Below are 14505 nucleotides of genomic sequence, written 5' to 3'. Positions count from 1 at the left end.
CTGGTCTCTTGAGATTGGAAGCTCTTCCCCACCATCCATCCAGGCCATTCTTCCCAGGGCAGCTGAGTGGATATAAGTGTTGGAAAAGGAGACAGCCACCAACTGTCTGATGTGTGTGAAGTGACTATTACTGCTATTTCCAAGTAGGAAAGTCTGTTTTCTTGTTTTCAGCTTCAACCATGTAGGTTATGTGACCAGTTGGAAATATCAGGTGAAGAGAGGAAAGGAATCCAGAGCTTCCTGCATTTAAAATGGGGGGGTGAAATGTGCTCAAGACTTGAAATAGTGTATATAGATATGCCCTATTGCCTGCTCAAAGGGAAGGGGGGAAGTGCATCATTAACATTACCAGGCTGGTGTTTGAAAGTGTGGGAATGGACCACTGTTGTTACTAATTAATTTTCCAAAGCTTCAGGAGGTCTCATTTACATTGTATGCTGCTGTGGCCATTTGTTGGGATTATAATACTTCAACAGCAGCACTTCAAGTGAAAACTGGCGGCTGCATGAAGTGTTGTCCATAATTGACTAGCTCCATGTCTTCACACAGCACAGAGACAATGTTCCATTATGTTATCCATTGACAGTATCATTGAAAAGATTACTCTCCTTAAAGCATCTGTCAACCTTGATTGATTTACAAGGGACAAAGAACTGAAAAGGTTTGAAGTGCGGGTACAATTTTTGCCACCGTTTAGCATACATAATGGTTCTCCTTTGATGTCAAAAGCTCATCTTCTATTAATAATGCAGAGGGCTTTTGAATGCAGGCTACTTGTATGGAGTTCCACACTAATAACCTACTTGCTGTGAAATGGGATTCACTTTGGAGAAGCAGTCATTTGGGTTTTACATGTTCGGAATGAATCCCAACTCAAAGGGATTTATTTCAGGGCTCTGCATGATTGCAGCTGAGCCCGGCACGGGTTAGGGAAAGCAGGCAAATCCTGGCCTGCTCCTCCAGCCGAGAATCTGGCAGAAATCACGCAGCCAGATGCAAAGGAGCATGAACAACAAGCCTAAGATGATGCGATCAAATGCCTTGTGCCGTTTTTGTCTAGCAACCTCCTATTAATATACTTTAGAGTGCATTTCATGCCTGGGCTGCTTTCTTCACCTGTCATTTCCAATAGGTCTTTTTATTTAAATGGCAGCATCCAGGGGAGATTGGTGATTAGAGCAGGGGATGGATAGGGGATTTGTACCCACATGCCTGTTGTAGGACCAAATGAGAGTCACCCGATGTCTCTGTACTTTATCTGTTGGGGAAAACACTCGACCTCGCACCACTCTAGAAGGCTGGCTGTGCTTTGCAGGCTTAAGTTGTGAAAGGGATCAGAAATTCCTCATTTGTACATTACTTCAGAAACAGAGGTCTGCCTTGGTTTAGCTGCAAGCATGTGAAGAGGAAAGTGAAAGAAGGACTAGGAAGTTTTGCTCTCAAATAAGTACATGAGACATTCTTGGACAGCTGACTGAGAAAAAGGGACAAAATCTGTAAGAAAAACATTTTATATTTTCAATGTTTAAGAAGGATATTTTTAAACACTGGAGAGTAAATATAATCTGTATGAAAGCTCTAACAGTGAGAGCTGACAAGCTCTTTTGAAAGGTTGACTCATTGGGTTTTAGGAGCAGCTGTTGACACCATGTCTGACTGCATTACACATCAGCCATGGCTAGGAGTAGTTGCAGTGTTTGGAGGGGTGTTCTTCATTTGACCTTTCTTATTCTGGAGAGTGGATTAGTCATAACAACCAGACACAAGCACTTGAACACTTCAAGAACCTGCTAGTCTTAGGGGTGGCTAATTTTGACCTTTGTGACAGTATGAGAGGAGACCATCTGTTCTCTCTGGTTCATTTAAAAGTAATAACTGCAGCCATTCTTGGATGGCTTTATCACTTTGTAAAGATTGCTTTTCTTTGCAGTCAAAGGAAAAAGGCTTGGCCTGATCTTATTAGGGTTTTTTTCCCTTTGGAGTCCAAACTGGTGGCACTTGTGATACCTTTGAGTTCTCATTTCATTTTCTTGTATTCAATCTCCCAGCAGAGCACCTTTCTTTGAAATACTGTTTGTCCTTTGTGTGCCATGGTTAGCCAAAGACCCTGAAAAAAACTTGGGGTCTCGTTATGTTGGGCACTAGGTAGCTACTGAGAAAGTCCACAACCCCAAGAACTTTCAGCCATAGTGGGAAAGAGATAGAGGGTGGGTGAAAAGTTATTTGCTCGAACACTTCCCTATGTTTTTTACCATGTTCACGCTCAACAGTGAAGTCTCTGGACAACAACGCACTTAGTTTCCTTTAGGGAAATATTTTGTTAACTCCAGTGCCATAATGCTGTTACCTAAAGCATTTTAGATAATGTAATTGTCTCTGCAATATGAGAAAATTCAGATATGGAATGATTTGCACTAGTACTTTTTGTTGTGTTTTTTTGTTGGGTTGGTTCATTTTGACTCTTTAAATCTGGCTGTCCAATGCTGCCTTCCTTTGATCCATATATTCTGGGTCTCTTGTTCTCATTTCCACAGCACCCTACTCATCCAAGCTTTCTTAGAGAAGATGTGTTAATTCCAGAAAACCTCCTTCCGTCTACCCATAGCAGCCTCTCTGGGCTGTTATGATTTACCCTGGCTGGACACTTCCGTCTTAGTCTTGTGATCCCTATTACTAATCCCAGTGTGTTTTGGGCCATGTCTGAAGGAAGAGCTGGCACAAGGGAGCGCGTAATATCAACTCATGAACACTGAGTGATCCAACCCCAGTAGTCTCTTCTGAAATAATGAAGAACCAGTTTGTGTTGCACATGGCTGAGCAGGGAAGGGGAAGCAGTAAGAAAGTTGCCTAGGCATGTTCACTTGTACCACTGTCTCGTAACTGCCTCTCTGCTGTTTTGGCAAAAAAGACTCTTGTCCCAGAAAAGCAAAAGCTGTTGTGTTCAAGTAGGTTTTGTTAATATCATGCCAGCTTAACAGATCTACTCAGAAATCTCTTAAAACCTGAGCACAATGAATGATCCTACCTCATTTTTTTTTGTCTTGTACCAAGGCATATCCAGGAAGACAAATACAGTTATTATACGCTTTAGCACCCCCCTGAGATGTATTTCTGCTTGCTGCTTCCTGGACATATTGCTCCATGAGTTCATTTATTTATTTATTTACCCTGGAGGCAGGGAGAGGTGAGAAAGGAAACGTGGTTTTGGTGGCACAGGGAACAGACTGTAAAGTTTGTGCTTCTAGGTGTTAGAGTCTTTTATCTCAAAAGAACTCTGCCCTCTGGAGAGTCTCAGAAACCACTCCATTAGGTTGTGCTACATCAGTCCACCCCTCTTGGTATACAAAGGGTTGAATTTGTATTGCAGGGAGAAAAAAAAAAGGAAGGGGGAGGAAGTGTTTGAGCAAATAGATTTTCTTTCGGTACCTTCTTGCCTTGTTGTTTGTGCATACAGGATTTGACGGTCCCTTCTCCATCCCCACACAGGTAGACATTTAGAATAGCCACAGAAGAAACAAGTTTTCATGGTAATTTTATGGTGTATTTTCAAAGACCACCATTACTCTTACCTAAAGTCAACACACTGGGAGCAGGTGACAGCCTCCCAGAGCAGCAGAAATGGAGTTCCCATAAATTCCCAAGCAAGCTGCCCCTCCTGCCTCAGCTGGGGCAAACTGTGCCATGAAGGAGAGGTAGGAAGCTGGTTGTGAAATGGACACCTGTCTCCTTCCCAGGATATCTTTTGGGGTATTATCTCTTTTATTATGTGATGTTTTGACATATGTAGAATACAACTCTGGTTCAGAGAACTGTTCTGGAGCAGTGAGAGAGACTAGAAGAAGTCTGAACAATGGGTTGTATTGGGTTGCCCTGTGAGCAGTAGTCAACATTCTGTCCCTCCCTAGGCAGGTTCTAACCTCCTGATTTAGGCCTACAAGTGAGCAGAACATCTATTTGGCACAGAGCAAACCACTTTTCCAGACTGTTCAAAGCAACTGTGTGCATGATGGTTGTATTTTCCTTTCTGACTCTCATTGTCCTAAGTTTCTGTCATTTGTATAAATGATTATGAAAGCACTCCCAGGAGACCACACACAGGCTCACAAAACTATTGTAAAGAGAAGCATTGCAGGCTATTGCTAGAGGCTATTTTATTTTGAGGAAATGTCTCATTTTCCACTGACAAATGGAGAAAGTGAGAACTCCAGAGACCTGAGTTATTTTCTAAACAGTGTGATTATTCTGCAGAGCTTAGACTAGGAAATGCCACCATCTTTAGGGGAAGGATGTACTCTGAAAAACAAGGCTGCTATTAGTAAGAAAACAAGGGGAGAAAAGCAGACCTTTTCTTCAATATTAATCTGAAGTATTTTCAGATTCCCTATCTGTGTATATCACTGGTCAAAGGTTGGGTTGGCTCTTCAAAGGGAGTTGAGTTCTAGACTAACACTGGTTAATGGGTGATAGGTTTGTGCATAGGTTAATGTTTGAGTAGGTGACATTGTCACATATGGTTAATGCACTTCTGGTGACAGGGAGATGCAGATTCACTGAAGGAGGAGCTGAGAGGACCTGAGGAAGCGTGTTTTGGGAAATGGTGCACTCTATACGTGTATGTTGGGGATGGCAGAATCTAGTAGCAAGAGGAACTCCGAGGTTTGCTTATAGGACGGAGTGAAATTTCTCTTCCTCTTGTTTTTTTCCAAGTAGGATGCCACAGCCTGCTCATTTCTGTAGGGAAACCCTTGTCTGACTCTGTGAAGGTCTCAGGCTGTCACCACCCTGCTTGGTTTGCTGCAGGTGTCATTTAAGAAGCTCTCTCAGAAGAGCTGCTGTTTTGATTTGGGTTCCAGCTGCATTAGCCTCTGTGGTGAAGCTGGTGAACGCAATAAGCACCTCCAGTGCTGTAGCACTCGGGGAGTTGGGAGCTGTGAGTTCAATCAGTTGCACTGCGGGTGAGGATGGATCCTGTGGAGTGTGAAATGCAGGCCAAACCCTGCTCTGGTGCTGCCAGTGTGACCGGCACAAGGTGCAGAGACCTCCTTCAGTCCTGGAGCTGTACAGCAGAGCACAGATATTAATGAGCAGTGAAAAGTGCAGCTATTGTAGTTCTTGCAGGTGAACAGCTGAAACCCTGAAGCATGAAGCCCAGTTACTTTTCTGACTACAGAGTTTCCTAAAAAAGAGAACTCATTTGGTAGTTTTGGTCTTGAGGCATAAACTAAGAGCTTATAAAGCTCCCTCCTTCCAACCTCTGCTAATGACCATGCAAATATGTGTTTTTATCAGCAAACTTAAGCAGGCATGACTGAAAGACACTTGGGAGGGATAGGGGTGGGAAAGTTCTGGTATTCCTTAACTGCACATTACAGGGATAATGATGCCCCTTAGGGAGCAGATGTGTATGTGGTGACAATGTACTTTTAAACTGTTATTTCTCTGAGGAGAATTGCTCTCTAAAGCCTGAGAATGTGGTGCTAGGCAGGTTGTGTTCGTGGTATTCCTACAGCGCTGCCTTTAAGAAAGGGTGATTGCTCTCTGCTTTTCCCTGAGGAGGAGAAAGAAGGCAAAAAAAAGAAACAGGTACTAAAATGGTGAAAATCCCTTAGGATTTGAGGCTATTAGGTCTTCAAATTTCAGTTTTAGGCATTCTCACATTCTTGGAACAGGTCAAACTGTTTCAGATCTCATATGCATGCCTTTTCTCAGGTTACAGCAAAACAAATCCTAGATCAGAGAATATTCTCCAGCTAAACCCAAATTTTGTTGCCCACTTCAGTGTTTTCTAGCAGGCACAGAAGTTATGAAACAAAATGCTGTCAACTGCAGAACCACCTGTGAGAGTGAGTGAGCCCTATTGACAGGAATATCAGTCCAATCTGGCTGTTCCTAATGGAACTGGAAAAACTTCAAGAGATGGGATTCCTCTTTGAAATGACCCTTAACTTTTCAAGACCTCCTTTTCCCAAATTTCAGCAATCACAGTTGACTTTGAGATGAAATGAGTTTTCCTCCCGTGCATAAGAAACATGGCAAGGCTGCAAGGTGAGATGAATCGTGGAGTAATTTTGAGCTTTGCTCCCATTTCATCACATCTCTGCTCCCAGAATTCTTATCTTTGCCTGCTACCTCCTTCAGATCAGCTGTCTGCTGTGGGGAATTATTTTTGCTTTTTCTTTTCTACTTTTTTTAAAAGTAATTCCATCTACATTTTAAATGCTGACTTAATAGCTTGTTTGTCAAATAAATTGGATTGGGGCTGCCTAATAGCAGCTTTCCAAATACCATAATTTTCAAGTCTCCAGACCCAGTTGGCATGGAGTTGATAGTCTATCACATGAAAAAAAAAACAAATCCAAAAGAAACACACACACAAAAAAACCAAACCAAAACAAAACTACTAATACATGTGGGTTTTAGTCTAAAAGAGTTAATGGAGTTGGTGAGAGGTGGGTGTGATGAGATAGTTTCCTTTTGAAGTGAGAAGTTTCCTTAGTGCTTCCAGGGAAGTAAGGAGATAAGTTTTGCTTCTAAGACAGCTCAGTGGACTACCAGCTGCAAGAAGGGCAGGGTAAAAGCAGTGACTGCTGGACACATGATGGCAGGAATTAGTTCTATGCATATGAGGAAAGTGAACTGCCATTGCACCCCTCTTACAACTCCCTGAGGAGGGGCAAACTGAAGAGTCACACTTTGTAATATTGCTATTTGCAGTCTTCTGTGGCAAAGATTCCAAAGCCAGTGCATTTCTGTGCTCCGTTTCTAACTTTTGCAGACTTCAATAAAGCATTCTGGAAAATGAGAGTGAGTGAGTTATAGCTGATACTGTAAAACTCTTCAGCGAGATGGATTTGACATTGTCTGGGCTCCAGTCCATTTCCCAATGGTGCATCTATTCTTCCTGGATGACAAGTGTGTCATTCCTTTTTTCTAGAGCACTAACTTTTTTATTATCATTTTTTTTGCTACACTGGGGCAGTGAGTCGAGGGCTCATAGAGGTCAGATCTTCTTTGGTAAAAAAGTTTATTCTTCATCTATGGGAGCAGCATCAGTGGATAGCTCTGGTGAGGTTGTAATTGAGTCCTGGTTACACTTGACCATTGCCGGTACTGATAAATTAAGAACATGAAGCAATTTGTGTGCATAATCCCGGTTTACTCAGTAGGTAGAATGAGCAAATGCGGGAAATTTTTCTAGTTTTGGAGTGGGGCCTTTTTAGCAGTACTCAGACTTGGTTGTGTAGCCCGTGCTTTGGAAATGGCATAGGGTGACTCGGCATATTTTTAAGTGTTGTAATATGAAAACCACTCTAGTTTTGAGTCCTCTTAGCGTTTTTTGTCTCTGCTCTTCTCCTGGAAAAATTTCTAACATGAGTCTCAGGTACCTGAACATGCTACATCCTTTTGTAAAACACTTCCTAGACCTATATAATCTATAGATATCAGCAACTGGGAAGATCTCTTTAGTTTTAGTTTCATGCAGATACTCTGTGAGGAGAAATGATCTTGTGGGAAACATTCAAATGCATGCTAGAGCTCAGATTTTGAAGATATCTGCAGTTTGCTACTTCCTTCCATGGATACATCCACAATCAGTTGCGCTGCAGTAGATGTGAACAGTTGTTAAAATCTGTTGGGTTTCAGGAACTCCTCAGACGTTGCTACACCAGAAATTCATCTTCTGCAATCTGTCAAAACCTGTGACTGGATTTCTGTCTGGTTAATGATTTTATGAGTCTTCTGTACCTTGTTGTTTTGTTTCTTGCTGGGTTGGAGAAACACCTTAGGGTTGATCGTAAATGATGTGCAGTTCATACCCTGGTTCACATGATAGGAGCCTGGCAAGGTCTGACTTGCACTGTGGTCATACTTTGCTCCTTTTTCCCTTAATGTGTTGAGCAATTTCAGAAGATAACAAAGATTAATTACCCAACAAGTTCTGTATGAGAAAGTCCCTTTCTCCTGCCATCAGTAAAAGGTAGAACATAAGCCCCCATCCGTCACCAGCTGGACACAGCCTGCTTGGTATTTCAGCCTTTTTTGGCATCTCTTCTTCCACTGAAAAGCTGATCCAGATTTACTGGGGTTTTGCCTCCAATTTTTCCTTTTGTGCAACCTGAGGTTTCCAGATGCTGAAGCATGACAAGTCCCCTCTGAAGTCACACATACACTGGGGAGGAGGTTGAAGCTCCCACCATGAAGAACCACTCAGATTCCAAGTTCATCAGGACTACAAAGGGTGGACTTGGCCAAATTCAGTCTCAGATGTATAAGAAATGAACTGTTCTCCCTCTTTGATTTCTGGAACCACTTTTGTGACAGGTGTGCAGAAGCAGCCAGCAACCTGCCTCCCTTAGTTTGGGAACACGGACTGCTTAAGACTTTCATTCCAGTAGTTCTTAGCAGGAAAATGGAGCAGTGCTGAGAAACCAAGAGTATCCTTCAGCCATATGGGAGCTGCCTAAGCTGTTGAGCTTGTACGCTGGTTACCAGGGGGCTGAATTCACTGAGGAGAGACACTGTGTGGTTAAGTGTTCTTACCAGCCAAGAGACAAGACTGCCCTGGAGACAGGGGTTCTGGCACATTGAGAGGTCTGACCAAGGGCCAAGCTTTTTCTTCTGCTCTGAAAGTACTCCAGAAAGAATTTACATACAAATTTTTTTTTCTAATTTCCCTCCAAGCATCTTAGTCTGCTACAATGCCTGACTAAGGTCCAATTGGTTCACAAATGTCTTTGTACTGCCTGGCTGTTCAACTGTCATTCCCGGTGGGGAAACTGGTCACTCAGAAGGTATTTAGCACAGCATGGGGAGAAGGAATGAAATCTGGTAGGAAGGCCCAGGAAAGCTGCCACTAATGCCTGAGATGTAGAGAGGGTTGACACACCTTGAGGCTCCCAAGTGTGTTTGAAATTCAAGGGTGGTTTTCTGGAGCATCTCTTCCCACCAGAAAGTAAGGGAATCCTTCACCCTCTCTTCTCTGCTTTTCTAAAACTAGATTGCTTGGCAGCTCCTAATCCTGTAGAAAGCTATTTGTTCACTGAATTTTCTCACACCAGCTGGGAAGCAAAGTCCTGTGAGCTTTAATGTATCTGTGTGCTTTAATAATGCATTATTGTTGATTTTATACAAATATCACTATTTAAGAACTTCAAAGTCTTTGATGTTCCCTCACCCTCCAGACTGTACTTCTTGCTGTTGTTGACACTTCCATGTGTTTCAGCCTTGGAGAAATAAATATTTGTTTAGCTGTTCTCCTGCTGTGCCTGCTCAGTGCATTTGCTTAATGGTGAGTTCAGTTCAGCTTTGTAAGGGGTTTAGGGAAATCGATCCTCCCAGAAAAGCCAGATACTCATTTGCAGACAATTTTACCTATGTTCTTTCCCCTCTCTTGCCACCCCACCCTTCTTTTCCCCAGACTAGAGTTTGATTAAATAAATGTGCATGCAAAACTCCTAGGTCAATTGTGGTGACAAGTCAAAGTTTTGCCTGCTTATTTCTCCATTCCTTTTATCTTGACCTGAAATATTGAGTAGAAGGTTGGACTCAGCAAGTACCTGCTGCCCTTTCTTGTCATTGCCTAAATTTCCATTAATCTGTAATTTTCTTCTTCTTGCCTAAAATATCAAATCACAGTCTGGCTTATAACATTTGCTCTAGAGCCAAGTCCAAGCCTCTGTTTTAGACTATGGATGTGTTAAGTTCTCTCTACCCCAACATTCTTGAGTCAAATGAGAGATTATGTTTTTTACTTGAGACATCAAGTTGGTCTATGCTATCAGATTTTGTTTTCAAAACATGGACGGTGTTAACATCCAAAATTTACATTTGTGCACCTAAATGAAAGTTCAGCTTCTTTTTATTCCTAGAAATGCAGCACTGCTGGGCAAAGAAATGAACATGGGATTTTATTAATGCCATTGCCATTTCAAGTAATTTTGCACAGCTGAAACTGGAACTTTTCTATTAAACAAACAAAATACTCACAAAAACAAAAATATCCACAAAACTAAAAGCCCCAAGCCCCACAAAATAGCACTATAAAAGTCAAATTCTGGAAAGATCCTTTTTTTTTTTTTCTGGCCATTTACAAAACTTTCTTCAAATTACTTAAGCTACTTATGCTTCACTTTTGAAATACAGCAACTGTAATTTTGCCAAGAACTACATTCAACTTCTGCCAGAAAGTAAAAATCACTTCAGTGAAGTAACACATCAGACTCTGTCTCTTTCCAGCTGATGAGGTTTCAGCCTATAGCAGAGACTGTTTTTTATTATGTTGCAGTGCATGACCTGGCACTTGTGCGGCTGAGTTTCATCAGACCACAATCTCTCCAGCCCTCAAAGTCATCCCACAGCTTTTTTATTTGCAGGATATTCAGAACCTCCTCCATAATGATGATTCATTCCACAGCTTGTCATCAGCAAATTTTGTTGGTGTGGTCATCCTTAACAGGGCCAAGAACTGTATGAAAATATAAGATTTATCCCAAGAATCATCTGTGAGGAATTCTACTCATAACCTTTTAACCTGATTAAAATAATGGAAAATAGGAAATGGACCTTGTGTCCAAACTGTATCCTGAAGACATGATCTATACTCAGCAGATAATTGTACAATTTGTTTTTAAACTTAGTCAATGAGATTCCATAATGTTCACAGATACTCCGTATCAGTAACTGAGTCTTACTTACTGAAGGACTTCTACCATTAATGTCTTCCTGAGTCTTTTCTCCCTCATTTTCTTTGTTTTCTCTGTCCCACATACAGCCATAGAATTAGTTTGTTCCCCGGTGAGTGATGCTTCTGCGCACAAACCCCAGGATGGTGTCCTGACACATCAGTTGTCTTCCTACTTTGAGCTGACTCCATCCAGCTGATGCTGTCATGCAGTAAAAGTTCCACCACAGGCATCAATTTGAATACGAGGCACAATCCTCTGAAGTCAGTGTTCACTTGACTTAGGAAGCAACCCCCAGAGCATGATCATCCTCCTTTATGTTTCTGAAATTTAATTGAAGACAAAGCTTCCCTTGGTTTCAGAGTCTCAGTAGACCTTTGAAGGCTTCTTTTGCAGGATGCCAGAGAACATTCCCTCCTGTAGACCTCTTTAAGTACTTTATTCTATGTATCAAATTAACAGTTAATTTCCCCAGCATTCCTTATGAGTGCCTTACCTCCCTGTCCCAGAGGTATTCAGAATAACCTGAAGGCTTCTGTCATGTGATTTGACAGGAATGATATGGTATGTACATAGTAGAATGCATTCTGTGTACAAATTACCACAAAGCTAAATATTATATTACCACAAAGTCAAGTCACTTTTGAAAACACCTATATATAATGCTAATAAGAAACCTAATTCCATCTTATTCTATTTAACTGGGAAAATCTTCCTGTTTCCAACATGAGAGAGACTTCAAGACATTCAGAATGGTAATAAACCCACAGGTATTTTCATTCTTTATATCTCCTGGTGCACACTATTCATCAAGAATTTTTGCTCATTTCACTATTAGTCTGATTTTTCTCAGTCTGGAGAAGTTCAACATTTTGAACCATTGCATCTAATTTTTTTAATAAAAAGGAAATCTTATTTTCTCTGGTTATAGTAAGAGGTGGACTTCATAAATATTGACATTGTGTTAGCAAGAAAAGATACCAACTTTAAGGCTTTGTAAAAGGACACTGGATAGCTCAAAGGATTCACCATGGGCACAATGGCTGAACAGTAAACTATATTAAGGGTCCTTTATGTTTCTCTGGCAACATAAAATTCTTACAGCAGGAGATACTATGAACTTTTTATACAACAGATCCAGGTTGGATCATTTTTTGTGGTTGTCACTAGTTTGTGCTGAACCCAGATTGGCTCAGTCTAATGGTTATGAAGTTTATGAATAGAGTCTGAAAATCAAAATGAAATCAGAATTCATTTTTCTGCATAGTTGGTAGGAACAAGCTCTGAGACTTGAATCAACCTGAAGATGAGCTGCCCTTTAGTCTCCAGATGTCATGCCTTCAAAGGAGAGCTAAAACTCATTTATGGAAATACTTGGAGTCCTCCCCTCCACCCCTCAAATGACTAGTCATAAAGCCGTAGGGTTCTTACAGCCGGATTTTCAGTAATAGCACAAAATACTGCCTTTTATACTGTGCTGCTAATGCTGTAGAATAGTGCGGTACATTTTTCCACCCAGAGAGCAACACCCAGTTAACATTTAAGTTAGTGAAGTGGAAATTTCTGTGACCTAATTTAAGAACCAGTCAAATGTCTTAGGTGAGAAAGTTTCACCAAAACGTAAATGCCACTGTATTTCTGCTTTGATTAAGAGAGTCCAGGTTAAGGTGGGGGGAAATGGTTATGATAAAGGGGAATGCTGTAGAGAAGAAGGAATCCAATATCCAAGTAAAAGTACAACTTAACTTCTGAGTATGGGGGATCTGGAAGGTTCGCTTTCAACTCATGCATATGACAGGCTTGCTTTGTGTTATCCAAAAGAGAAGGAGAAAACCAGCTAGAACTAGTGAACTGAGATCAATTTTGTAAAATGCTATGAGGCATTATTTGTAGTCTTTGTGCCAGAATTGTCCTTCCTCTCCAGGCCAAAATCAGAAAATCGTGCTGTCTCATATAGTGTAAATGAGATTTGGCAATGTGAATGAAGCTTTCTTCTCTTTTAGCAGGGTCCTTCTACCTTTCTGTTGTTCCACTCCTGAACTCTCTTCATGTCCTTATGTTTTTCCTCTTGCAGTCCAGTACATCGTTCAACAGAGATGCTGTGAAGGCAGGGACAGGTCGGCGTTTTCTTGGAGGGCTATTAAATGATACATCCTACTGCTACACTCTGGAAGTCTCATTCTACAGCTACGTATTGGGTGGACCTACTTCTGCTGTCCCCTACACAGAAGAAGCCTGTATCCTTTTGTAATCCATCCTCCCCTTGCAGCACATATGAACTGGGCACTTAAGGTAAATACTTCTATCTCACTAAGAGTTTGCTGAGATAGGAACACACAAGTGGAAATGTGAGTCTGCTCCTGATGCTTTAATTTCCCTCATATTGATTCTCCATACTGTGGAAATTCAAGAAGAGAAAGACATTAGATCAAATAAGCCATTTCCCTCTTGTAGGAGATTGTCTTACACGCTTATTATAGAAACTAGTCCTGGAGAGCCTGTGATCCATTCCTCTCCACAGTCTTCCATGTCTTTCTTCATTTTTCTCCTTATTCTCTCATTATCCCTGTGTTTGTATTATTGTTTTAATAGCAAGTTGAAAGTGCATCCTTGGTACTGAGTTAAAAAAATCTTCTCTGCCTTTGAACTGCAGCCAAAAGGCTCTAAAGGATCCATTAGGTTCTGCAGCTGTCTTGGGGACAGATCTTTAATGCCAGTTGACAAAGAAACGGAAAGCAAATTCTGAAAACAAAACCGACAAAGTTGTTGGCATTTTTGAGTGCTCGAATAGAAGCAATGTCTCATTCCTCAAAAAACAGATATCCATCTGGCTAGCTCAATGTATCAGCAATTTGTAGAATTGTTCTGACTGGTCTTATGATCTGCTTTTATGTTTTTCCTTTTCTTTTTGTCACCATGCTCAATCAAATAGCCAGTGCCCATACTTCAAGCTTGGGTGGTGTATTTCATTTTGTCATTCCATCTTGGCAGCCTCTGAAATTTTCACAGGTTTAGAAACATTGCAGATGTTGAAAGATTAGTTGTGATTGCCTGTTTACCTCTCCATTGCATTTCAGAAGTTGGGGAAACTTTAGGGTAGCATATGAGACATAATTCTTCACCATCCATGTATATGGGCATACTGTGTGGGAATAAGAGTGAGAAACAGGGAGCAGGGAAAGTAATTGTTATTTATTTGGGGTTTATGATTTGACTTCTCCATTGAAAGGGAAATTTCAGGGAAGGAGGGGGAATAAATAGATTAAAGTGGCTTATCAGGCTTGAACATTTGGAATACAAGCTTTTTTTGCCCAGTAAGGTTAACTGTTTCCGAGGAACAGCTTCTTGCAATATACACATACGTAGTATATCTTGCCTCTGAGGAAAAAATTGTCGTTACTGCTAGGTTTAGGTATTTATTTTCTTAAATTGGTATTTTGATATTTCAAGAACCCATGCCTTAGTTTCACTTTTAATTTTCTTCCTCACTTAATGCTCATAGTACTGACAACTGCTTATTTATCTTATTTATCAAAAACAATTTTTACGATGAGGGAAGGAAAGAGCCCCTATACAAATGATATCATGATTCTCTTGGATATAATTTTCTTCATGACATGTAGATCATGCTGGCTTAGCATCCTTTTTCATAAAGATTTTTGGTTTGTGCTTCACATGACAGAATTTTCATGTGTGGGGTCTAACATCTCTATTTGCTTGCCTTGCCTTCTGCAGGCAGAACTGCTCCATTCTCAGTTCATTCATTGTACTCATCAGCAGCTGGAGCACAGAAAACAGGTCCTAAATCAGAGATCCTTCTTGG

At 41.0% G+C, this 14505-nt stretch overlaps 1 protein-coding gene across 2 annotated transcripts in view; it reads left to right on the top strand.

Moving 5' to 3' along the window:
• LOC139676330 (BEN domain-containing protein 5) overlaps positions 1-14505 on the top strand; it is an 893330-nt gene that overhangs the window by 795753 nt on the left and 83072 nt on the right. For both annotated transcript variants that reach the window (XM_071565176.1, XM_071565175.1), the window contains exon 11: positions 12757-12919. In XM_071565176.1, coding sequence (XP_071421277.1) covers positions 12757-12919 — 163 coding nt within the window. The remainder of the gene's footprint in view (positions 1-12756; positions 12920-14505) is intronic.

This window comes from Pithys albifrons, chromosome 10 (assembly GCF_047495875.1).
Source record: "Pithys albifrons albifrons isolate INPA30051 chromosome 10, PitAlb_v1, whole genome shotgun sequence".
Classification (NCBI taxonomy): Eukaryota; Metazoa; Chordata; class Aves; order Passeriformes; family Thamnophilidae; genus Pithys; species Pithys albifrons.
The sequence above is the reverse complement of the archived record's forward strand: the minus strand, read 5'-3'. Positions and strand labels throughout refer to the sequence as shown.